Source organism: Ranitomeya imitator, chromosome 7 (genome assembly GCF_032444005.1).
Source record: "Ranitomeya imitator isolate aRanImi1 chromosome 7, aRanImi1.pri, whole genome shotgun sequence".
Lineage (NCBI taxonomy): Eukaryota > Metazoa > Chordata > Amphibia > Anura > Dendrobatidae > Ranitomeya > Ranitomeya imitator.
In genome coordinates, this window is record NC_091288.1 from 48,932,476 (window position 1) to 48,959,643 (window position 27,168).

Below are 27,168 nucleotides of genomic sequence, written 5' to 3' on the forward strand. Positions count from 1 at the left end.
TACATTTGTTGGTTCCGTTAACCTCTCAAAATGGCCAGTAAAAAAGAACTTTCATGTGAAGCACGACAGTCTATTCTTGTTCTTAGAAATGAAAGCTGTTCCATGAGAGAAATTGTCAAGAAACTGAATATTTTCTACAACGGCGTGTACTGCTCCCTTCAGAGGAGAGCAAAAACAGGCTCTAACCAGAGTAGAAAGAGAAGTGGGAGGCCCCGCTGCACAACTGAGCAACAAGACAAGTACATTAGAGTCTGTAGTTTGAGAAATCGACGCCTCACAGGTCCTCAACTGGAAGCTTCATTAAATAATACACGCAAAACGCCAGTGTCAACGTCTATAGTGAAGAGGCGACTCCGGGATGCTGGCCTTCAGGGCAGAGTGGCAAAGAAAAAGCCATATCTGAGACTGGCTAATAAAAGGAAAGGATTAATATGGGCAAAAGAACACAGACATTGGACAGAGGAAGATTGGAAAAAAGTGTTTTGGACAGATGAATCCAGGTTTAAGGTGTTTGGATCACACAGAAGAACATTTGTGAGACGCAGAACAAATGAAAAGATGCTGGAAGAGTGCCTGATGCCATCTGTCTAGCATGGTGGAGGTAATGTGATGATCTGGGGCTGCTTTGGTGCTGGTAAAGTGGGAGCCTTCCTTGTTCAAAATCCCTTTGACCTTGTATAAATCTATCACTCCATTTTGCAACGCCATGCCATACCCTGTGGACAGCGCTTGATTGGAGCCAATTTCATCCTACAACAGGACAATGACCCAAAGCACATCTTCACATTATGCAAGAACTATTTAGGGAAGAAGCAGGCAGCTGGTATTCTCTGCAATGAATGAATTATCTTTCAATTCATTTGGAAACTCATTTGATTAATAAAAGTATGAGTTTTCATGGAAAGCACAAAATTGTCTGGGTGACCCTAAAATTTGGAACCGTAGTGTATTTATCATGTAAGCCTCTAGAAAGCGTGGTTGTGCCGCTGATCTCGCTGCGTGTCTTCCTGTCTTCGATGATATTGCTTTTCAAGGTGTGCTATGTTCTAAAATAAAATTTCATTCTAAAACTAAAGGGCTATCCCGATCTGTAGAATGTGATATCTTGCTGATCAGTGGGGATCCAACCACTGAGACTCTCACCGATCCTGAGAACGGGGCTCCCAGTGTTCGGACCCCCATCAATGAGTAAGTTATCTCCTATCCTGTGGATATGTGAAATTGCTAAACAACTCTTTAATAAATAGATCCTTCAGTTGTCCTCTTTTGGCAAATTAGAAAATGTTTCAGGCACTTGTTTACCATGTTCTGGGTAAGTTGGGTGGCACTGTCACAATCTATGACCACCTGTTCAGTTTCTATTCAGATTTTCCCAGCATGTGATCCTGTATGATATAGCTAGTCAGGCTTGTCTTTGAGGAAGCAGCATGACAACCACTTTTGGTTGGTTAGGACTGGCGAACAGGTGAACTGGTGAATCCTCCGGTGGGCCACCCATCCGTTACATGGGAAGTGCTTAGCACAGTATACTGGATGCCCTATAGAAGAAAGGCAGCTTCTTTTCATTTATCTAAGAAACAATCTGTAGTTTATTATGTAGAAGTATATATTGAGATGACGTAAAGGAGCAGTAGCAGATTACGTAATGTGCCCAATTTTCAGGACCAGTTGTCTCAACATCGTCACAAGGGCCCCTTCCCCACTGATTATCTTACAGCTTATTCATGTTTCTTTAATTAACCTGTCATGTGTGTATATATAGGAAAAGATTTGTCAATCGTTTGCTGCGGGGTAGGAAGAAGCCGGCTTTGGAAGTTACTGGATTAGTCGGGTCTCTCCCTATTCTCCCTGGACGGCTTTGCATCCAATGTTTACTCCGAATCGCTGCAACAGTTAAAGCACCACTCCAGTGTTTTTGGATTTCTTCTGAGTGCTGAAGTGGTGCTTCTAGTCGAAGTTACCTGACCATAGTCCTATACTTACCCATCGCCATCTTCACTTTCTATCGGTGCCGCCCGTTCCTGCGGCACCAACTTGTGACAGCAACTTCTGGGTGACCTGAAAGTAACAGGTAAAGGTCATAAGCTCTCAATGCAAATCTGAGATCCAGAACAAGACCTTCATAGGCTTGCATTGAAAAGTGACCTCTGGCTCGCTCCAACAAACACTGCAGCGATCCGGTAGGTCACAAACTGCTGGAGGCAATAGGAGCGTCAGCGATAGTAGGAGAAGACGTGATGGCAGTAAGGATAAGACCTTAGATTAGAAGCACCACTCTTAAAGTGGTACTTTAAGAGTGATACATTTATCTGCAATCATATAGCCAGACTCTGATTCATGTTGCCCATGGTTTCGACCTTCAGGACCAGTTGGGAGTCGGAGTTTTCTCAACAGATTGCGTTCTGCAAAAGATAAAAACTTTATTAAGGCTTTGTGCATACAACGTCTTTCAGGCGGAATCCGTCCAATAGCGCTGCAAAAAACGAACATAGTGCCCAGTAGTTTAAAAATGATTTTGCTATGCACATTTTCGGTCTTTTCTACTACTTCTAACCACTAAAGGATTTGGTAACTGTGAATTGCTTAAAAGAAGTAACGTTCAGTCGTCAGATGACTGCAGGAAACCAGTCATCCTGCCACCTCTCCATTCACGTATATGAAAAATGTGCCTGCCGGAAACTTCCAAACATGGGGCAGGTGTAATACACTACTTGCATGTACGTGGGGCCTCAGAATTCACACTTCTGGTGGGCTCTTCAAAAAAAAAAAATGTTCTACTTGGGATCCTACTACTGATATTTCATTATTATTGAAAGAATTCAAAACCGTGGTTCCCGTCAAACTCTGCTTTTTACTTCTTGCCGAACATCATTCACTTGACCGCTGCAGACAGTCATTGAGTGCAGTGATCACGTATTGAAGCCACATGACACATGGTCAGTGAAGGACCTGAGTAGACACTGGCTGGGAACACCGTAGCGTCAGGGGATTGAAGAGGGGGGGCATGTGACGTCGCTGCAGGTAGTCGAATGCTTATTTCCTCTATCCCCCGCACCCCCACAGATCACAGCTGATCACCGGAGGTCTCAGCGACATGGCATCCTGTGATCGGCCATTTAACTTCTTTAACTGCATTGTCTTTTTGAGAAGCCTGATCGGTTTGGAGCAAGGAAAGAGACATGTGGATGATAAAACCATTTTTTGTATTGTTTATTTGTAACATTGCTGGTAGATTAATTTGTAATATCGCCGATTTACTATGGTTAGCTCTATTTATGGATTGTCATGAGGACATGCACATTTTATTATACTTCATTTATCTGCAATAACAGAAAAAAAATAATGAAAAAGGGCAAAATCCATATCTGTGCGGCTCTGGCCTCGTGCTCACGTCTGCCCTACTTATGTAATGTCTGCGCAGGCTGATAACCACAGCGGTGGCCTGTAGGTGAATTATGCAGCGTTTCACCGCAGACCACTGACCCGCGAGTTTCCATTCACAGGGAGCGTGCAATCGCTGTTATCAGATTGTGCCAGGATTACATTTCCCATCCTTTCATCACCTGGTCGCTTTCTGGACGACGTGACACATTTGTCCTTTCAATAATTGGACGTTTTAATTGATAAAAATGAGTGAATAAGTAATTTTATCCAAATATTTTTAAAGGGATTCTTGGACTAAAGTACAGCTTTTTTTTTTTTTGTTTTGTTTATACTTCCGGGATGTTCATACTTTTAATTGCATCTGTTTAACACAAGAAAGATTTATATTATTTAGCTATGACCCATGATAATTTAGACACCCCCCACCCATCCCCCCAAATATTACATGGCACTTCCTGCAACCATGTTACTGCTGCATATAACTCACAAATTGTCGTCTAAGGGGCTCTACTCTTCCTCTGTTCTAACTTTATATAGGAGATTTGTATTTTTTGTTTGATTTGTATATTTAGACCGGATGTGTACAGATTTGAAGACCCAAATAAGCATTGGTTTTTGGGAAGAATAATACTGTAATGCGGTGCTGTACAGCGGCTCATGGAGTATGCACAGGCGCACACTGTTCTGGATATGTAGGCTCTTCGGACCCTATAAGAACCTTGCAATCAATGGGTTGTACAGCCAATTAAAGTTGGTGGTCTAAAGGCAGTCCGGCAGATTAGCTTTCCACTCTCATGCGATATGCAGTCTCTTCATTGTTTACATCGGCTCTTGCAGGTTGGTTTGTAGTTGCCTACATTGTGCATAAAGGGAATCTGTCAGCAGGGTTTTGCTATGAAATCTGAGAACAGCGTGATGATCCTTATTCCAGCAATGTGTCACTTACTGGGCTGTATTTTACTCTTTCAATATAACCAGTGTTTTATCAGCAGGAGATTATCGATACAGGACTAGTTGTCTCATGCCTCCTAGTCCAGCCCCACCACTGATTAGCAGCTTTTTGTCAAGGTACAGTGTACACTGAAAGCTGCACCCAGTATAGTACGGTAAGCAATACCTCACTAAAATCGGGATCTCTGTCCCTAAATCATGCTGCTGTCAGATATCCTAGCAAAAAAGCTGCTGACAGATTACCTTTAAAGGATTATTCCTAAACTCCCCACCCCCAATAAAAAATTATAGTGGATAACTTCCTGATCATTGGGTATCTGGCTTCGAAAACCTGAAAAATTGGGCTCCCTAGCACCTCTGCTCCATAAAAGACAAAGTTATAGTGTCTTGGTGTCTAGATCAGTGGTGTTGGACCCTTATTGATCAGCAAGCTAAGCTTTAAGGGGATATTTGTTGTTTTGGTACTAACCCTTTAATAGCGGTAGTACAAGATATTGTACTTTTTCCTGTGCATTGCAAAAGGACAGTAATAAGGCCTATGCATTGCAAAAGGACAGTAATAAGGCATGCAGGCAAGCATAAGTCATCCTCCAAACTGATGTGCTGCAGCTCTTCAGAGTTTGAGATCTGGCCATCCTGTTTAAAAAAAACAAAAAAACAAAACAAAAAAAAAAAACTAAACCAAACTGGAGTCCCTTTAAAAGTTGACGGATGACTTTGTATCATTGCTTACAATGCCACTGATATCACGTACAAAAACTCTTCGCTCTCACATGATTGGGGTCCCTTGGGCCTGTTTATGGTACAATAATGTTTTCAATAAAAAAAAATATATATACAAATTTTATTTATTTTTTTAGTTTAATATATTATGCAACTACTGTAATGTGATCTAGATTTGTTTTGCCATTTACAGGGGTTGTCCAGGCTCTGTGACTAAAGACTTGCGAATCTTCGCAGCACCCAATATGCACACTGTCGGGATTCATCGGTGCTGGGAGCTGGCTGGTGTGTGGCCGCAATATATGATTTACATACATGAGGTCACATGCCGACTAGATGTGCACGGCCTAACTCAGTACAAGTGAATTGGGTGAGTCCGGACACTTGTAGTCGTAGTGTCACCAAAAGTAAGCAATTCACATGCTCTCCCTGTGTCGGCACCTGAGATTCCTGACAGCGAGCAGTGCGCGCGCTGCGAGGATTCACAAGACTGCAGTCACATAGGTTTGAGCCCCAAGCCTGGACAACCCCTTTAAGTTTGTGGATCTCTGTATAATGCCATTGCCTCTTGTATAATTGCACGTTGGTGACCGTTTTTTGTCCCCCTTTTTCTTGCAGAGATGTGCTCCTGCCTCAATTCGCCTTATGGACAATGCACAGTTTCAATTTGGTGAGTTTGCTTAGTAAAGATTGTGCTGATGTAATGGCGTGAGGGGCTCATGTATCCAGTTCTCAATGTGTCTGAGGATATAATCTGGTAGCAGCGTTTTGCAGAGTGGCGGACTTGTTTTGCAATCAATACCAATCAATATGTAATTATTTTAACCCTCGGAATGTCTTGTTAATATGCCGTCCACTTATCTGAAAACTTCAGTTAGGGACTGAAACCTTAATTAGTGAACAGTCACTGTACTGTATTTGATTGAGGAAGCCAATGGACTTCAGGGAAATAACGCCAGTAATGTATGGGAGAGCACCTAGTTGTCGTCATACATGTAATCTTCATGGGAGGATGTTGGTATATTGTGATGAAGAGCCTGCATTACGACTGTGCTGACCCCCTGCCCTCAGTAGGAATCTGCTAAACCAGCAGCTCGGCTCATAGTGTTGGCCAATAAAGAGGCCCACCATTAAGATCTTCAGTAATTTTTAACCATGACTCTCTCCAACTGCAAATTGCTAAATCCTAACTGTGTAGTAAGCAAACTGTCAGGATTCCACTGTTTCCTGCTAGAGTAGATGGGTCAAGTGACTGCCGGTAAGTGATTTCAGCATAGCCGCAGTCCCCCGGCATCTAGCTTCTCTCAATAGAACAGTGAGACAAACAAAACTATGCTGTTATGTGTTCACCCGCTCGATCAGGAAACAGAATGGAATCCTGACAGTGTGCACCTTACACAGTCAGAATTCAGCAATCTGCAGTCACTTAGTGATTGCAGAAAGTTAGACTGAAGCTCCGAAAACCCCTTTTAATGAAATTTGAGGAATCACCTCTTCAATTTTGAGTGTATTAACAGAAACGCCTCAAAGAGGATCTGTCGCCCCTTCTGACATATCAACGTCATTATTTCATGAAATAATAATTTTGGAGCGTCATTATAATATTGGAACAGGGAAGAGTCAAATTAATGAAGTGGGGTGATGGGTCTGTCTAATGAGATGTTACTTTTTAAGCACGCTTAAAAATGTGAGGGCTAGGTATTAATTGGATTGTCAAGGGTAGTGCATTCCAGAAAACTGGCGCAGCATGAGAAAAGTCTTGAAGACTGAAGTGAGAGGTTAGATTTATGGAGAATATTAGTCTTAGATCAGATTGCAGAATGGAGAGCACAGGTAAGGTGTTAGATGGAGATGATGGAGGAGAGGTAGGGTGGTGCAGAACTGGGGAGAGCTTTGTGTGCGAGACACAGACGTTTATATTGTACTCTGAAGCTGATGGGTAACGAGTGTAATGACTGGCACAAGTTGGAGGCATTGGTGTAGTGGCTGGACAGAATTATGACCCTTGCTGCCGCGTTCAGGATGCGTTGGAGAGGAGAAGGGTTAGTAAGAGGAAGACCGAGAGAGTTACAGTAGTCTAGACGAGAATGAATAAGAGAGATAGTAAGAGTTTTTACGGTTTCAAAGGTGAGAAAAGGTCGGATTTTGGAGATGGGTTTTTAAGGTGTAGGTGACATGAGTGAGTGAGTGATTGGATATGGGGAGCAAAGGAAAGTTCTGTGCCAAAAATCACCCCAAGACAGTGAGCATGGTGCTTGGGACTTATGGATCACCCAAGGAAATTGCAGCATTGGGTTTTGGTAGGTTAGTAGAGGGAGGAAACAAGAGACATTGATTTTTAGAGAGATTCAGGAGCAGAATAATATGAAGAGACCCTGATTACATGGTTGTATCACTTAGTTTACTGGGTGCCACAGTTGTGTCAGAATCAGAGTTTTTTTGATGTATCAAGAAGCAGAGCTCCAAAAGCTGCCTCCTCCCACACCACAGCCCTCTGTGTACATTGTGTATTGACAGTAAGCTGGTAATAATCAGTGCTGGGGGAATGACTGGACCGGGATGCACGTGAGATGTAGTCCTGTAGTGCTAATCTACTGCTAAACCACTAAAACATGAATTGTATTAATACAGCACACAGCCTAATAAGTGGCACATCGCTGAAATCAGTGTCTCAACTCCTACCTCTTGCTGCTCTCCAATTACATAGCATAAACCTGCTGATAGATTCTCTTTAACGACAATCTTAGACTATCACCAACATATTCTGCAGGACTTAACAATAGAACAAGTAACAAAAGATAAGCGATACAAAAATATACATTTGTATTTCAGTTGAATCTCGTCCCTTGTTAAATACTCTATGCTCTTCTAAAAGAGGGAACCTGCCTAGAACAGGGATCAGCAAGCCTTGGCATGCATGCCACAGTTGGTACGTGGGTATCTGGCACCCTGTAAGGTGCAGGCTGTGCAGAGATCCTGTGCAGAGATCCTGTGCAGAGATCCTGTGCAGAGATCCTGTGCAGAGATCCTGTGCAGAGATCCTGTGCAGAGATCCTGTGCAGAGATCCTGTGCAGAGATCCTGTGCAGAGATCCTGTGCAGAGATCCTGTGCAGAGATCCTGTGCAGAGATCCTGTGCAGAGATCCTGTGCTCTGGAACCCACAATACGGGGCACTGCTAAATTGCTCACAGGTGGAAAGTAATGGGGTTTATAGCCACATATGCGTGACTGCTGAAGGAACGACATGAGCTACACTGTTATGGGATGGTTTCTGGTGGGATGACGTCCTGTCTAAGAGTCGCCTAACCCTGCAGCCAGTCCGTTGCCAGTCCTAGCAGAGACCATCAGAGCAGCAGGGATTAGAAGTGGTAAATAACACTTCTATTTATTTATTTTTTTTATGTTTTTTATAAAGAACCCTTTACTATGGAAAATGTCTTGAATTGTGCTTGTGTAGATGGAGGATCCCCAATCGTGTGGATCAATACTTATTCACTGGTTTCACCAGTGATTCGCCGACCAGTGTCTGTCACACTGACTAGTGAAGAAATTGCTGTTTCTGTCCTTTTTTTTTATGTAAACCATTAAAATGATCATCTTTACACAGAGCGGTTATAAAATTCTGGAAGGGTATTCTAAATAAATTCCTATCCCCTGTTAAAAATAATTTATTTTAACCCTGTATCTTCCTGCAATCAGGTCGTTGTGACATACGAGGGAGTGGAATATTGTGGGGTTGATCTGCAATCGTGCCTTACTATATACATATTGAGTTTAGTTAGAATACATCCACATTGACATCATTCACACTCGGGGCATATGCAAAAATTCAGGGGCCCAATAGCGAATATCCACACCTATTCCGCTTATATGTAGTGGACGATTGTAGCAAAAAAGTATTGTTTAAAACAGAAATTCCCCTTGAAAAAAATGCCTTGGGCTGCCAATGGGTGTCACCGTTCACCCTACTCTATCTAACCGCTTAGACGCCAGGGTTACTGTTCACTGTGGCATCTAAGGGTTTACACTGCTGTGATCAGAGCTGGCTTACAAAATCCTCATGACTTAGGTAGTACATGTACAGTAGAAGTCAGGAGAATGGGCTGGGGCCATTTGCTCACAGTTCCATAGTAGTTGCCTGGCTCAATGTCATTGGCCTCCGATTCATACACTTCATACAGACGGACACCTAATGAAGGCCACAAGAGTCCTTTATCCCTGATCGGGCCGGTATACCGTGATATGCCCACCAGTGATCACCTCTAGGGCCATGTAATTGTGACATTATCCCCAATCACAAATTTATATGACAATGAACTGGGTAGATTGATAAATGAATAAGATGCCGCCTCCGTCTTTACATAGTGATTCCAGTATATTGTGCCAAGTACTGCCCATATAAGAGGGTGGTGGCCCACCAGAGGATTCTCCTGTTCTCCTGCCGGCCAGTCTGAATAAAGGAATCTGCTGCACTGCTCAATATGGAGACATCCTGCAAAAAACAACCCATACACTGTGTAGTATGTGTTACTTCCACATGGAGCCTCTGGATAACATATGCCGGTCTATGGCTGTACCGCGGCATGCATTAGGGACATTCACCAAACCCACGTCAGAATAGACCCTAAACTGAGGGTCACTTCTCTCATCTCCACACTACGTCCACCATTCAGCCTAAATGTGATATAACCATGTCCGGTATACAGACATGTGCTGCCACCTTACGTTTTTTCCTCGTTCTGCCCAAGCCTGCTATGTACTTATAAGACGTAGACATCACAATCTTTGGTATTCGGGCAAAGACCAGGAACCTCTGCCAAAGCCTCCTTTTATCTCTGGTCACATGTAGAGCTTCCTATAGGATATTTTATGGGGTATGAATGTCTGTGTTTTGTTTCCCACCAATTCGAGGTCTTACTTGGCATGGCTTTAGCAAGAAGCAGCTTTTACATTTAACCCTTCCATTGTCAGCCTGGCCAGGCTTTTACTTAATGCAACCCGTATAACATCCCAGCCTGACAATGAAAGGGCAGGAACGCATTTACCCCCTTCTAATTCTGCCCCCAAAAATGATTTGAACCTGTATGCTTTCTCATTGAACGTTCATCACAGCCGCCTACTCATTTATATTTGATTTATTTGTGCATGTATGTATTTTTATTTTACAGGGCATGCTCTTAAACCTCAGGTGGCCTCAATTTTTACTTCATTTTTGGATGGGTTAAAAAAATTCTACATCACAAAGGTACAGTTTTTTGTGTCTGTGTGTTTTTAAAACTTTTTTTTTTGTCATGCCGCCAATCAGACGTTGCAAAAATGTCAGTAGCATGTACGTGGGGCGCGTTACTGCTCTTAGCTTCTAGCGGTAGTAAACTACCCGTGACTGAGCATTGAATTCAGAGCATTATCCTGCTGAGCCCGGAAAGGCTTCCTATTAAATGTAGCATCATAATTTTACCAAAGTACTGTTCACCGTGTATGCACCCAGCAGCAGCTCCCCGCACTCCCCGGTGTGTGCCATGAGGCGGACACCGCACGTTGTCCCTGGGTGGAACGTGCACCGTATGCACCGATGACCCTAGATGGAACGCAGGATGGATTAGTGGGTTCTATACCGTAGGTCCCTATCAGTCATGCGGTATTTTGTAGCCTTGTTGCATGTTTCTTCTCAACCTTTCTTGCCATAAGATCCACACCTTGCACCGAGATGGTCACAAGCCATATTCTAGGTGGACACCCTTTTTTTTTTTTAAAGCCTCTTGTGTGCCCCTTTGGGATTTTATTATTCCCTAAATAGCCCCTTGTAAATTATGCCCCATGTGGCCATTTATAACGTTATGGAGGCAATCGTGCCCCATAATAACTTGGGAAAGGAGTTTAAACCTGAGAAAAAGCTCTTCTCAGTTGGCATTCCCCCAAGATGATCTGTACTTAGAAACCGAGAAATATGCCAACTATGTCGGGTTGTGTTAGTTGGAAGCACAACACTGATATCCGGGTAGTGCACCATCTGCAATCCTGGAAGCGTACACCACCAACAAAGGCGGAAAAAGGGAGGATGTGTCACAGAGGTTGCCAATCAGGTAGTTGACCGTTCCTTTAGAATGTAGTAATGCTGGATGTGCCCCATTACCGTAAGTAGAAATGCCACATCTGCCCCCTTATAAAATACTAGATGCTGGCCCGATTCTAACGTATCGGGTATTCTAGAATATGTATGTATGTATGTATGTATATAGCAGCCACATAGTATATAGCACAGGCCACTTACCAAGCAGTATATAGCACAGCCCACGCCGTATATAGCACAGCCCACGCCGTATATAGCACAGCCCACGCACTATATAGCACAGCCCACGCACTATATAGCACAGCCCACGCACTATATAGCACAGCCCACGCACTATATAGCACAGCCCACGCACTATATAGCACAACATAGCACAGCCCACGTAGTATATTGCCCAGCCACGTAGTATGTAGCACAGCCACATAGTATGTAGCACAGCCACGTAGTATATTGCCCAGCCAAGTAGTATATAGCACAGCCACGTAGTATGTAGCACAGCCACGTAGTATATAACACAGCCACGTAGTATATTGCCCAGCTACGTAGTATATAACACAGCCACGTAGTATATTGCCCAGCCAAGTAGTATATAACACAGCCACGTAGTATGTAGCACAGCCACGTAGTATATTGCCCAGCCGCGTAGTATATAACAGCCACGTAGTATGTAGCACAGCCACGTAGTATATAACTGTAATAATGCCCTCTGAGTGCCCCATAGCAAGTAATCGTGCCCCCTTTAGAAATGTTAATCCCCCTGTGGATGCCTATATAGAGTGCCCCTGGCCTGAGCAGACAGCTGTAAGCCCTGCATTGTACTTTAGGGGATTAATTCTGTAACCTTTAGCAGGCCTGTCTCTGCACTACCTACAGGGGGAGGGAGCATGAAATTTGTGTTGAGAGCTGTAACATGCCAAACCACCGGTCATCTGCTAAAGGGGTCATCGAAAAAAGGAAAAAAAAAAGGATCTTTTTGGATCTGGTGGCACTAAAACTGCAACATCAAACACCGCCCATAGGAAAGGATCGCACCAGTACTGGGGGAAATAGTTTTTTTTTTTTTTTTTTCTGATTGTCGATAACTTTTTTTTAAGTCAATACATTAAGCCAACTCCAGGTACATTGACATCCCCCCCCCATTACACTCCCATGTTAATTTGCATGTGGCTTCAAAGCTTAATTTCTCAGCACTGACATTTGGATTTACAATTAGACGGGTATCTTTTTTTTTTTTTTTCTTTTTGGCATATTACTGCCACACTAGGTTCAATTAATATTTAATAGTAATATTGTCCTGCCAATTTCCTTTTTAAGTTTTTTTTTTTGTTTTGTTTTGTTTTTTTTTTTTTTTTAAAAGGTCATTGACATAAATTTGTAGAGTTATATGAAGCTGGAAAAAATATCAGTATCAGCCCCGCGCTACTATTTTTTTTTTGTAGTCTAATAAAGCCTGGAGTTATTCCGGTCACCACCTTCGCCGACACTTTCTACACTCGTGTGTACAAATAATATTTTGAAATCCAAGTCTCATTGCCGGGGACCATTGTACCTTCAGGTTCTGGGTCTGTGATCCCTCTCCTGATTGTAGTGTATGGTCTAGCTTACTGAAGCCACCTACGCCTACAGTGGATCTGGAGGATGCTCGAAAGCTAAGCCGAATAGAGGCATGAGATGGTCAAAAGTAAGAACCTGTTGGCCGACAGCGGATTCCCAGGACTCCACCTCTATGACCTCAGTGGTCAAGGAAATCGGGGTCAACATGCCGATCCCGAGGATAGGACAAAACTTATTTTACACTGGAAATTTCAAACTTTGTTGGAACCCATTTGATTTTAAGAATTATTAAAAAAAAGAAAAAATTGTATCCAAGGGATTATTACTTATAATAACAACCAGTAGTCCCAAATGGAGCGTCCGTCGTTTGTGAAATTCTAGGGACCGCACTACAATTGTAAAGAGTCGATCATAGAATATTTTAATGGACTTAATTAACTATTATTATTTTTTTTAAGTATGGAAAGAAATGTTTATCGACTAATGAGTTAAATTATTTTAATGCGGAAATGTGTTTCCGGTCTTATTATCTAATTAAAGCCTTGTGCAATTCCACTTTACGGTTTTATGTAGAAAGTACAACTAAAAACAGTCAGTCCTGGGAGAAGCCCCTCATGTTTTATTTTTTGGCAGACCATGTAGAACACAGATTCTTCAGGGGTTTCCATGTTCTGATTGAATGTTTAAAGGATAAATGCTGATTAGAGCTGAGTCTTAAAATGGGCCTGACCTCGGAACCTTCATACCAGATGAGGCTGTTGCGTTGACCTCAACAATCTGGCGCATCAGTTCTGTAGAAATTGTGAAGCTTTAGGTTGCTAGATAACCTGTCATTTTACATAATCGCAGCTAAAGGGAACACGAAACCTCCACCAGGAAATCAGGGCACCGTTCAGCGGGTGCAAGAACAAAATTATTAAAGGGGATAGGGATTTGTAAATTTTCGGTTACATTTCGACTAGACGTGCTCAGCTTCTTTCAGGACAAGTGAATTGAGAGAAGCTGAGCACGTCTAGTCGGCATGTGACCACAGGAATGCACATCACATACGTACGGACACATAAGTGCCCACTCTCACAGGGAATCCTGTAGGTGATGTGCTGAGATTTTTTGTGTTATTTTTCTATGTTTAGTATTCTTTTGATGTTGATAAATCATTTATAAATCACATGACTGAAAACCATTAAGAAAGCACTATGAGGATCTCCCCAAATTATATGGTTGTACAGAAAGATATATGGGCTACAAAGTGTTTCTGGAATTTAGCAAATGGTTTAAAGGGTATCTGTCACCAGATTTTTGCCCTCTACACTGAGAGCAGTATAATTTCGAGACAAAGACCCCGATTCTAGTGATGTATCGCTTACTGGGCTGCTTGCTGTAGTTTTGATAAAATAACATTTCTCTGCTGCAGATTTTCAAGCTGAGCTCTGTATAACCCCACCCGCACCACTGTTTTGCCGAATTCTCACTGAAAATCATTATTTTTTTTTATTGCAGCCCCCTTGTCTGATAGGTAAATTCTAAGACCAGAATAGGGTTTCATTAGTCATGTTTCTTAAAAAAAAAAAAAATCGCTCAATGCCTTAAATTCTGCTGCTTTGTTTTACAGTTTAAAGGATTTGATCCAAATCATCTTTGTGTCGCCACGTTATTGTTCGAAGGTGATCGCGAGAAGGTCCTGCAACACGAGAAACAAGTGTATGACATCGCTGCAAAGTTTGGGTGTGTACACAGGGTTTTTTTTATTTCCTCTTTTATGTCTTTTTTTTTTTTTTTGCCTACCGTAATTTAAAGTAAAACAAAAGCCCTGACGATAGATAAGCGGTCTGTAAAACAGTGCTCCATTACAAGGTTATGTGGGTGGCAGCCATATGTTTTTGACAAACTTGACCCCTTTTCATTTTTTGTGTCCGTTTTTTTTTTTTTTTTTGCTCCCCTTCTTCCTAGAGCCATAACTCCTTTTTTATTTTTCCGTCAATATGGCCATGTGAGGGCTTGTTTTTTGCGGGACGAGTTGTACTTTTCAATGACACCTTTTGATTTTTACCAAATAACGTGCTGGAAAGAACACAGGAAAAAAGTTCCAAGGGCGGTGAAATTGCAAGAAGTGATTGCATGTCCATATACTGAGTATGTATGGGAAGCACTGCTAATTTGGAGAAGACGCTCCCTACCAAGTATATAGTTACATGTAAAAAGATTTATGTACAGCGGAAACGGCATCAATCACCCGCCGGTATTTCTCGCACGCAGTGATTTACCAACCTGAACTCCAGTAGCAAAGGAGAATGTGCCGTCAGTAATGTATATCGGACTCCTATGGAGCCGTGTAATGACCTGCTTGTCGGAAGCAGCGCTACGGTTTGTCGTAAGTGCTTTAAATCTGAGAATATGCATATTGTCTCTATTAAGCGTTGTGATGCTCAGGGCATGATTTCTCGCCCAGGCTTTGGAAATGTATGAAACGTACGTTCATTTGTCCTGTGTCACATACACTGTTACAAGGGTGAGCGCGTTCACTCTCTCCTCGCTCCCCTGTATCGGGCTTGTGACACCATCGCTTCATTAATCAACACCATGAGATCAGAGGGAAAAGCATTCAGGGGAGACATTGCTTTGGGGCAAATGGTTTCATTGGTCTACTGTGACCTCCCGGTCTCCTCTGCCTGTTCGAGGGTCTCTCCCAATATCATAAATATAGCTCCCCTTCCCCGCGGAGAGTACAGCTGAGGCCGGCAATGAGCAGCGCCTAATGAATATTAATTGTCAGGAGCCAAGCTCGTTCACATGCTACAGTCCCCAATCAACAAGGTTACTGGGAGTACGGATATGGAATGAATTTATGTTTTATTTTTGCCTCACTTTTATGCTTGTATTCCAATTTTTTTTTTCTTTTTGAGTGCAACACTGCATTTTATACGTAAAATATCATGAGAATTGCGTTGCATAATGATACACAATAATGTTGATAGTGTTCTATGGTTTGGTTCACATCTCTCTTCTTGCGCCAAAATGTTCTGAAGCGCTGATGTTGATTTTATAATATTACACATTTATATCAGTCCCTGTGTCCAGTGGGGCTTAGATACAATGTAACTATTCAGAATGGACACATATACATGTATATACTTTTACACAATACTTTTACACAAGTGTGTGTGTGTGTATATATATATATATATATATATATATATATATATATATATATATATATATATATATATATATATATATATATATATATATATATAATACGTACGGTATATGTACTGTATGTATGTGTGGTATATGTATATATATGTATGTATATATATGTGTATATATATGTGTATATATATATATATATATATATATATATATATATATATATATATATATATATATATATATATATATTATATGATATATATATCTATCTATCTATCTATCTATCTATCTATCTATCTATCTATCTATCTATCTATCTATCTATCTATCTATCTATCTATCTATCTATCTATATATATATATATATACACGCCGTAAGGGCCTGGTGAGTGGTCTATTGTTAACCTTTCTGTAGCCATTTTGATTATTAAAAAATTATTTCTTTCCCCGCACTTCCATTCTTATACTGTATTGTTCAGTCCGCCTCTTGTGTATACGGCCTTTCCATAAAGCAATGTTTTTTTTCTAGTGTTGTCTGCCACTTTCAGGTGTAACTAAATGTTTCTTCCCTGTGTTTTTGTATATCTAAACTCGTAGGTGTCGCCTATAGCTATTTATCACCTTTGTGGATGTTTTTCGGTTTTGTGGTCAGTCGTGTATATTGAATGATAGATATATTTTTTTTCTTTTTCTTTGTGACTAACGACAGAGGAAAGTTAATATTTAATTTTTTTTTTGTCCGCTACAGCTTAGAGTCCTATGTTTTAGAAAGGAAACGGGAGTAATCAAGAAGATTTGATAAATAGTCAATAGCCCACCCCCTGTCACTAATTGTTTTGTGCTGCTACAAAGGGACAGAAAACATTTCACTCTGGTAACAGGCTGAGTAATGACGGGGAGTTTTCTGTCCGTCTTCCTTGATGGATTACATGGCTGATCGATGGAAAGCACAGCAAATAAAATGGCATTTGCTCGGCCAGCCTTTTCTTACCCCCCACCACCACCCCCCAATTTTCCCATTGAGTATCCGAATTTGTCACTCCATTTCGGCCCTGATGGTGTTTCGGCCTGAGCCCATGTTTGATTTTACTTTTGCTACCTTGGCCCATCATTAGGAAATGAGGAAGAAGGGAGTTGATGGATCTGTGTTCAGTGACACCGATCCACAGTTCTTCCCATCCTTCATGTGTAGCCACTTGTACATCATGAAATCATTTGGTGTCACTAAGGGTGAAAGACTGCACGGCGGGTAGGCAATTATACATGAGATCAATCACGGAGAGGCCACACTCATTTCCAGTCTAATTAAGATAATTATCTGTGTTTTTTTTAATACATATATATTTATTTCACATGGTCGCTCTGCGTTCTTGATCAGCCATGTTCCAGCCTCGTTTCAGTTCCATTCCAAGTATTCTTGAATATATACAGATATTACGGCACTCACCCCTGCATAAAATTCAGAGACTTTATTTCCAAATTGATAAAAGTAACAATGTGGTAATGAATGGCATAGTCCTATGTACGGACATCTGCCGTTTCGCCCAGAGCAGGTGCTGCGTCCTGGACCCAGGCAGCACACCTATTTCCACATAAACAAGTGCGCTACCACCGTGGTACTTGGGACCAAGAAGAAGCGCCTAGGTACGAAACGGCTGCTGTCCGTACTGTTGGCGTAGCAGTATGCTGTTCACTATCATGCTGTTACATTTATTTATTTGAAAATAAAATCCCTTAATTTTATACCCAGTTGAGTGCTGCAACTTCTTCTCTTCTACAATACTGTTAAGTGTTTTAGATACTTTTATGCCTCGCTTGTGATGAGAAAAACAGATTTAGCAAAGGGGGCATGGCTAGAAATGCACCAGGATTGCCATTTTGCGTTCATTTTGAGGTACAAAAAAGTGGCGCCAAGTAAGTCAACTTCTTCATGATGGTGTTCATGGCTCTCCCCATTTATAACCATGGTGGACACAAGAACTACTAGCTGTTTTTTTGTCGGTTTTTTTTTTTCTCATTTAAAACAAGATATCTTAAGTTAAATCATCACTATCAGAAAGTAAGAGAAAAAGAAAACGTGTGGGATGAGGTTTTAAATCATGACATTTGTAAGAATCCATCTACATCAGGTGTGATGTGTTCACTGGTATCTGCAAAAGAGCCAACTACATAAAATGTCATCTCTCCTCATCTGTGATCTAACAGAATATCGAAAATATAACTTCTCGCTAAGCCTCGGTTATCAATAATATCCATGGGAACCCGAGCGGTGTCTTAAGGCCCCCATACATATTGGTGTAATGTCGGCTGAACCCACTGATCTGGATGGGGCCGGCGGTCTAATGTGTATGGGAGTGTCGGCCAACTGATGGTCGGGAGAGATCTGACTGTTGATTGTATTGTCCCCTGTATTGGGTTAGAAGAGTCAGTTGGAGTCTTCCTCATAGACTACAAAGGAGAGCTTAGCCGGGGCGAGTTTTCCTGTGTATGAGCGAGTCGGCTGAGATGGCTGTCAGTCGAATGTTCAACCATCTGTGTATGGCCCTCAGATAGCTCTCAGATGATCTAGATAGAACCTTTCTAGTTGGAATCTGAAAGACAGAACGTCATACTTCAGATATGAATAGTTCAACTGAAGATTTCCGTTTCTTAACAATGGTTACTCTGGCATTAAGAACGACTTCTGTATCAGAAGAGTTTTTGGGGAGATTCTCAACACTGCTGGATGGTGGAAAGATGCAATTCATAAATTTAATAGTGGTTTTTATTAATTTCCCCTCGTTTCAAAGTTACAGGCACTTCTTCTTCAGGATGACTTGACTTGAGGGAAGAAGGGATAGCTTCCAAAAAAACAGTGTGCCTGTGCAGGGTCTGTACACATGCAGTGGTGCATTACAGTGGACATGAATGGAAAAATGGAGGTCCAGAAGTGGCAGATCACTGGACTGGGCCACCAGTTATTTAATTTGATCCTGTTTATTTTGTCTTATATTCACAATTACGGTGTCTCTTTGTAAAAATGTAAAAACAATTCACAGGGCGCTTTCAGTGCTGAAAATGAAACATTCAAACTGCTAGAATTTGTATGTACCCCAAAATGGTATGAATAGAACTACAGCTCAACACACTAAAAACATTGTATTCCCTCTGCTCCATTCTGTTAGGAAAATCCCTTACCCATAAAATAGAAGAAAAAATGTGATGTTGTGTAGCCATTTTGTAATATATTTTCTGTTCTATAGCTATGTAAGAAAAATTATAATATTGTAGAATATTATTATACTAGATGGTGGCCCGATTCTAACGCATCGGGTATTCTAGAATATGTATGTATGTATGTATATAGCAGCCACATAGTATATAGAACAGGCCACATAGTATATAGGAGCCACGTAGTATATAGCAGCCACGCAGTATATAACACAGCCACGTAGTATATAACACAGCCCACGCCATATATAGCACAGCCCACGCAGTATATAACAGCCCACGCCATATATAGCACAGCCCACGCCGTATATAGCACAGCCCATGCCGTATATAGCACAGCCCATGCCGTATATAGCACAGCCCATGCCGTATATAGCACAGCCCATGCCGTATATAGCACAGCCCATGCCGTATATAGCACAGCCCATGCCGTATATAGCACAGCCCACGCCGTATATAGCACAGCCCACGCCGTATATGACAGTGGCCACGCAGTCTATGACAGTGGCCACGCAGTCTATGACAGTGGCCACGCAGTCTATGACAGTGGCCACGCAGTCTATGACAGTGGCCACGCAGTCTATGACGGCCACGCAGTATATAGCAGCCACGCAGTATATAGCAGTGTGGGCACCATATCCCTGTTAAAAAATAAATAGTTATATACTCACCCTCCGGCGTCCAATGAAGCTGTCCCGATGTGCGTGCGCTGCTGCCGCCAGCTTCCGTTCCCAGAGATGCATTGCGAAATTACCCAGATGACTTAGCAGTCTCGCGAGACCGCTAAGTCTTCTGGGTAATTTCGCAATGCATCTCTGGGAACGGAAGCTGGCGGCAGCCGCGATCGCATCGGCGGACGACGTAAGTGAGAATAGCAGTTTTTTTGTTTTTTTCATTATTTTTAACATTAGATATTTTTTTTACTATTGATGCTGCATAGGCATCACACAAAGTTGGTCCCACAGGGTTAATAGCAGCGTTAACGGAGTGCGTTACACCGCGGCATAACGCGGTCCGTGCTGCCATTAACCCTGTGTGAGCGCTGACTAGAGGGGAGTATGGAGCGGGCACCGGGCACTGACTGGACGGAAGTGGTGAGGGTCTAATTCTCGGCCGGGCTGTGCCCGTCGCTGATTGGTCGCGGGATTTACGTGACAGACGGAAGTGCCCCTTAGACAATTATATATATAGATAGTGGATTTTGTATCTTCTCCTTGTGTTTGGTGGGTTTCCTCAGGGTTCTCTGGTTTCCTCAAACACTCCAAAGACATACTGAGAGAACATTTAATAATAATAATAATAATAATCTTTATTTTTATATAGCACTAACATTCCGCAGCGCTTTACAGTTTGCTCACATTATCGTCGCTGTCCCCGTTGGGGCTCACAATCTAGAATCCCTATCAGTATGTCTTTGGAATGTGGGAGGAAACTGGAGTGCCCGGAGGAAACCCACGCAAACACTGAGAGAATATATATATATATATATATATAGATATAGATATAGATATATATATATATATAGATATATATATATATATATATATATATATATATATATATATATATATATATATATATATATATATATATAGATATCAGCCTTGCAGCGCTTTTTTGTTTAACCATTTTACTTATTTGTATTTATCTAGCTTATGTATATATATATTAGATAAATACAAATAAGTAAAATGGTTATTCTTATTATATATATATATATATATATATATATATATATATATATATATATATATATATATATATATATATACATAAGCTAGATAAATACAAATAAGTAAAATGGTTAAACAAAAAAATAAGTAGTAAACAGTATGTTATGTTTTTGTCTGGCATTTTGTAATCCTGTAAAACGCTCAGAAAGATGTCCTGGTGTCCTCTGAGCTTTCCCGTTGACTTGCATTGTGACGTACAGAGCATCTTTATGGTGGAGAAAGATTGAAGAATAGTCAGGTCATTTCTTTTAGATGAAGATAAAAAGGAGGGAGATTGCCAGCTCGCCAAATGTAGTCCAGTGTGCATGGAAAGCACGATCCAACTGCTAGTGCGAATTATGAAGAAGAAAAAAAAATTTCCAGCTCCTGGTAAAAATCAATAGAAAAACTTTTTCATCCAAAAATCCAGTGAAATTAATGTCCCAAGACAGTACAGAAGACAAGCGACGCGTTTTGAATGTGACCGTTCTTTGCCAAAGCTTTTTCTTCATTTCTTTAAATGCTTGACGTCCTTAGAAGGCAGAAGTGGTTAAAAGACGCTCAAAAGAATGAACTTATCAACAGGTTGTTTTAATATAGAATTGCGCATGTACATTGTTTTGAGTGTTTAGTTTAGTGCTTTTACAGGCGGTTTTCGGAGAGGACTCGCATGAAGACAGTCGCGTACACATACCCTCAGTCTGTTTTCCTGTATAAAATGGCCATATAAGCTGTGCTGGGTTCACAGCAATGGTTTCCAGCAGAAACATAACTTTATCAGACATCATGAATAAAAGGAAAGTCTTCCGAGCCCCACCTAAAATATATTGTTACATGGTATTAATGGCCCGGAGTGCTTGAAGTCGGACGTCATTGTTTTAAGCATCATAAATGTGTTTGTGTATTCTTTCCCCATTGAAATCCTATGACTTCAGCATGTAACGATTGTGCATAAATATCCAGTTAATCATTGACCATCTTTACAATTGCAGAGGTCTGGCAGCAGGCGAAGATAATGGGCAGAGAGGTTACATGCTGACATTCGTCATTGCTTACCTTCGGGTAGGTCGCATCTATTTTCCTCCCCTCTTTGTCTGGTCACCAGTGTGAATATTGACATATTCTGACCCTAAGGAATATTGAGAGCTTTATAAAGATCCCTTTAAAATTTGCTACACGGCTTTGTCTTTCTTTCAAGCAGATGCTGTCATTTTCTTTTTTAGCTTTTTCTTTTGCCATAGAAGACAAATAAAGGCATATTAGTTCAGGGTATGCAGATGTTGCAGCGATTGATGGGCGAGTGGTCAATTGAGAAGTCAGTGCATTATTTGGTACTTATTCACAATCAGGAGCAGATTCTGGGAGATTTAATGCTCAATTTATTAATGTCTTATCACCTGGCTCAGTTTCTACAAATGTCAATAACGTAATGCACGGATATGAAGGCTTCTCAGAGGGATGCATGAATTGGAACCCGTCATTATGGTTTTACATATGGAGGAAGTGGAATGGCTGATGGGCGGTTTTTCTCTAATAAAAATAACATCTTTTTTGCAGCAATCCGATGAGCCAATCATTAGGAATCTAACTTAGAAGATTTATGCAAATCAGGATTGACAATCCTTTCTTATTTCTTATGTTTCCACCCTGTAAAATATCAACATCTATACTCCACTCCGGTGCCAGCGCTGTTCCAGCGGTGTGGGCACTGGCTCTCCTGGGGATCACGTGACATTGTTACGCGATCCCTGTGGCCAATTGGCGCTGGTTGCACTCTATCCTCTTTTGAACAAATCAAGACATCCGGAGGAATTGCAAGCAGCTGCTCTCACCAAGTCCATATGTCAGTTACGTCCATATGTCCCTGGGAGAGCAAGTGATTACACCGCTGGAACAGCGCTAGCATTGGAGATGTGTGTTTTTACTGGGACGGAAACATAAGGATTCAGAAGGGGTTGTTGTCTGAGTAGTGGACAACCCCTTTAATGGTGCACTGTGTGGCTAATCTACAATCCTCCCCCCCTATATAAACAGAGTGAGGGTCTCCTGACCCTTGTGTGGCTCTCCAGTAAGAAATGAGGTGGCCTACATGAATGCATCCATTTTCATTGGAGTAGTGAATAGCTCAGATGGGGAGAAAGATAAGATGACCGCCATTCAGGAAGGTGGAAGTCCAGGAAAAGCAACCAGCACCGATCAGACATTTATTATATATTCTCTGGATGTGCCATAAATGTTTTAGATGCCAATACCCCATTGAGTTTTATTGCAGCCCCTAGTGTTTAGTTCAATATAACAAAGTGGTGCTCGGATCAAAAAAGTTTGTGCATCCCTAATCTAAAGCAGTGAGTGACACACTACGGCTTTAAGGGATTGTCCAGTCTTTTGCTAACATTCTGACTAGTCATGCATGACCACAAATCATTTCACTTGTATTGAGCGAGGCCAAACATGTCTAGTGGGAATGTGGCCAGAAGTGTTGGAAATCACATAACCAGGGATTCAAGCTTCAGGAGGCTAATTTGCATATTCCAGGTGCCTTCTGGGAGAAGCGAAGTCTCCCTAAGCTAGAAGATCGTTGGGTACAGCCGGGACCAGCTGCTTCGAAAGCATCACCAAACCAGGGATTCAAGCTTCAGGAGGCTAATTTGCATATTCCAGGTGCCTTCTGGGAGAAGCGAAGTCTCCCTAAGCTAGAAGATCGTTGGGTACAGCCGGGACCAGCTGCTTCGAAAGCATCACCAAACCGCGCGCCTGTAGGACATTATTGCAAGAGAGCTTGGCTGAGTAGATTACACAAGAAGGAAAACACACAGCAAGTCAGCAGGATCTAGGAGCAACATGGCAGATGTGACAACCTACATGGTGAGCTGCAGCATGTGCTACATGTTCACAGATCGACCAGAAGAAGAATCCAATTTCACCTGTCAGAAGTGTAGACTAGTGGCCCTATTAGAAGAAAAGGTGCGGGGTCTGGAAGAAAGAATAGCAACTTTGAAACTCATCAAAGAGAATGAAGACTTTCTAGACAGAACAGAAGCATCTCTACTGGTCACAGAAGGTGCAAAAAGTGTCAGAGAACCTCCAAAAGCAGATGAGTGGAAGCATGTGACCAAAAGAAGCAAGAAGACCATGGAGAAATCACCAACCACACAACTGAAGAACCGATATCAAATCTTTGTAGAGGATGAAGATGGCACACCTAAGAATGAAGCAATACCAGCAAGCAAAAAAGAAAAGGGCACACAGCAACAAGTGACAGCAAAAAGTACAGCCAAGAAGCAACGAAGAGTGGTGGTGGTGGGAGACTCACTACTGAGAGGCACCGAAGCAGCCATCTGCAGACCGGACATAACTGCAAGAGAAGTATGCTGCCTTCCAGGTGCGATGATCAAGGATGTGACCGATAGGATACCAAAGCTCTTCAGCTCCAAGGACGTCCACCCATTTCTTCTGATACATGTTGGCACCAATGACACGGCAAGGAAGGACCTACCGACAATCTGCAAGGACTTTGAAGAGTTGGGGAAGAAAGTAAAGGAACTGGATGCACAGGTAGTTTTTTCTTCTATCCTTCCAGTAGACGGGCATGGCACCAGGAGATGGAACAGGATCCTTGATGCAAACAACTGGCTAAGACGATGGTGCAGACAACAAGGATTTGGATTCCTGGACCACGGTGTGAATTACTGGTATGATGGACTCCTCGCCAGAGACGGACTACACCTCAACAAACCTGGGAAACACACATTCGCCAGAAGACTCGCTACACTCATCAGGAGGGCGTTAAACTAGAAGAAGAGGGGACGGGAAGAAAAACATTAGACTCGAACAAAGACGACCCAGGAAAACATACTCAGAAGGGAGGTAAGAACATTTCTAAAACAATCCACAGTGAGGAGATTGGAACAAAACAAAATCCTCTAAACTGCATGCTCGCAAACGCCAGAAGCCTGACAAACAAGATGGAAGAACTAGAAGCAGAAATATCTACAGGTAACTTTGACATAGTGGGAATAACCGAGACATGGTTAGATGAAAGCTATGACTGGGCAGTTAACTTACAGGTTTACAGTCTGTTTAGAAAGGATCGTAAAAATCGGAGAGGAGGAGGGGTTTGTCTCTATGTAAAGTCTTGTCTAAAGTCCACTTTAAGGGAGGATATTAGCGAAGGGAATGAGGATGTCGAGTCCATATGGGTTGAAATTCATGGAGGGAAAAATGGTAACAAAATTCTCATTGGGGTCTGTTACAAACCCCCAAATATAACAGAAAGCATGGAAAGTCTACTTCTAAAGCAGATAGATGAAGCTGCAACCCATAATGAGGTCCTGGTTATGGGGGACTTTAACTACCCGGATATTAACTGGGAAACAGAAACCTGTGAAACCCATAAAGGCAACAGGTTTCTGCTAATAACCAAGAAAAATTATCTTTCACAATTGGTGCAGAATCCAACCAGAGGAGCAGCACTTTTAGACCTAATACTATCTAATAGACCTGACAGAATAACAAATCTGCAGGTGGTTGGGCATTTAGGAAATAGCGACCACAATATTGTGCAGTTTCACCTGTCTTTCACTAGGGGGACTTGTCAGGGAGTCACAAAAACATTGAACTTTAGGAAGGCAAAGTTTGAACAGCTTAGAGATGCCCTTAATCTGGTAGACTGGGACAATATCCTCAGAAATGAGAATACAGATAATAAATGGGAAATGTTTAAGAACATCCTAAATAGGCAGTGTAAGCGGTTTATACCTTGTGGGAATAAAAGGACTAGAAATAGGAAAAACCCAATGTGGCTAAACAAAGAAGTAAGACAGGCAATTAACAGTAAAAAGAAAGCATTTGCACTATTAAAGCAGGATGGCACCATTGAAGCTCTAAAAAACTATAGGGAGAAAAATACTTTATCTAAAAAACTAATTAAAGCTGCCAAAAAGGAAACAGAGAAGCACATTGCTAAGGAGAGTAAAACTAATCCCAAACTGTTCTTCAACTATATCAATAGTAAAAGAATAAAAACTGAAAATGTAGGCCCCTTAAAAAATAGTGAGGAAAGAATGGTTGTAGATGACGAGGAAAAAGCTAACATATTAAACACCTTCTTCTCCACGGTATTCACGGTGGAAAATGAAATGCTAGGTGAAATCCCAAGAAACAATGAAAACCCTATATTAAGGGTCACCAATCTAACCCAAGAAGAGGTGCGAAACCGGCTAAATAAGATTAAAATAGATAAATCTCCGGGTCCGGATGGCATACACCCACGAGTACTAAGAGAACTAAGTAATGTAATAGATAAACCATTATTTCTTATTTTTAGGGACTCTATAGAGACAGGGTCTGTTCCGCAGGATTGGCGCATAGCAAATGTGGTGCCAATATTCAAAAAGGGCTCTAAAAGTGAACCTGGAAATTATAGGCCATTAAGTCTAACCTCTATTGTTGGTAAAATATTTGAAGGGTTTCTGAGGGATGTTATTCTGGATTATCTCAATGAGAATAACTGTTTAACTCCATATCAGCATGGGTTTATGAGAAATCGCTCCTGTCAAACCAATCTAATCAGTTTTTATGAAGAGGTAAGCTATAGACTGGACCACGGTGAGTCATTGGACGTGGTATATCTCGATTTTTCCAAAGCGTTTGATACCGTGCCGCACAAGAGGTTGGTACACAAAATGAGAATGCTTGGTCTGGGGGAAAATGTGTGTAAATGGGTTAGTAACTGGCTTAGTGATAGAAAGCAGAGGGTGGTTATAAATGGTATAGTCTCTAACTGGGTCGCTGTGACCAGTGGGGTACCGCAGGGGTCAGTATTGGGACCTGTTCTCTTCAACATATTCATTAATGATCTGGTAGAAGGTTTACACAGTAAAATATCGATATTTGCAGATGATACAAAACTATGTAAAGCAGTTAATACAAGAGAAGATAGTATTCTGCTACAGATGGATCTGGATAAGTTGGAAACTTGGGCTGAAAGGTGGCAGATGAGGTTTAACAATGATAAATGTAAGGTTATACACATGGGAAGAGGGAATCAATATCACCATTACACACTGAACGGGAAACCACTGGGTAAATCTGACAGGGAGAAGGACTTGGGGATCCTAGTTAATGATAAACTTACCTGGAGCAGCCAGTGCCAGGCAGCAGCTGCCAAGGCAAACAGGATCATGGGGTGCATTAAAAGAGGTCTGGATACACATGATGAGAGCATTATACTGCCTCTGTACAAATCCCTAGTTAGACCGCACATGGAGTACTGTGTCCAGTTTTGGGCACCGGTGCTCAGGAAGGATATAATGGAACTAGAGAGAGTACAAAGGAGGGCAACAAAATTAATAAAGGGGATGGGAGAACTACAATACCCAGATAGATTAGCGAAATTAGGATTATTTAGTCTA

The 27,168-nt window shown here is 41.6% G+C and overlaps 1 protein-coding gene across 1 annotated transcript in view; it reads left to right on the forward strand.

Annotated features, from left to right (window-relative positions):
- The window catches only part of AGPS (alkylglycerone phosphate synthase), a 196,532-nt gene that overhangs the window by 117,629 nt on the left and 51,735 nt on the right, over nt 1-27,168 (forward strand). The window contains exons 12-15 of the mRNA XM_069733205.1: nt 5,677-5,728; nt 10,228-10,304; nt 14,296-14,408; nt 21,748-21,817. Of these exons, the coding sequence (XP_069589306.1) occupies nt 5,677-5,728; nt 10,228-10,304; nt 14,296-14,408; nt 21,748-21,817 (312 nt within the window). The remainder of the gene's footprint in view (nt 1-5,676; nt 5,729-10,227; nt 10,305-14,295; nt 14,409-21,747; nt 21,818-27,168) is intronic.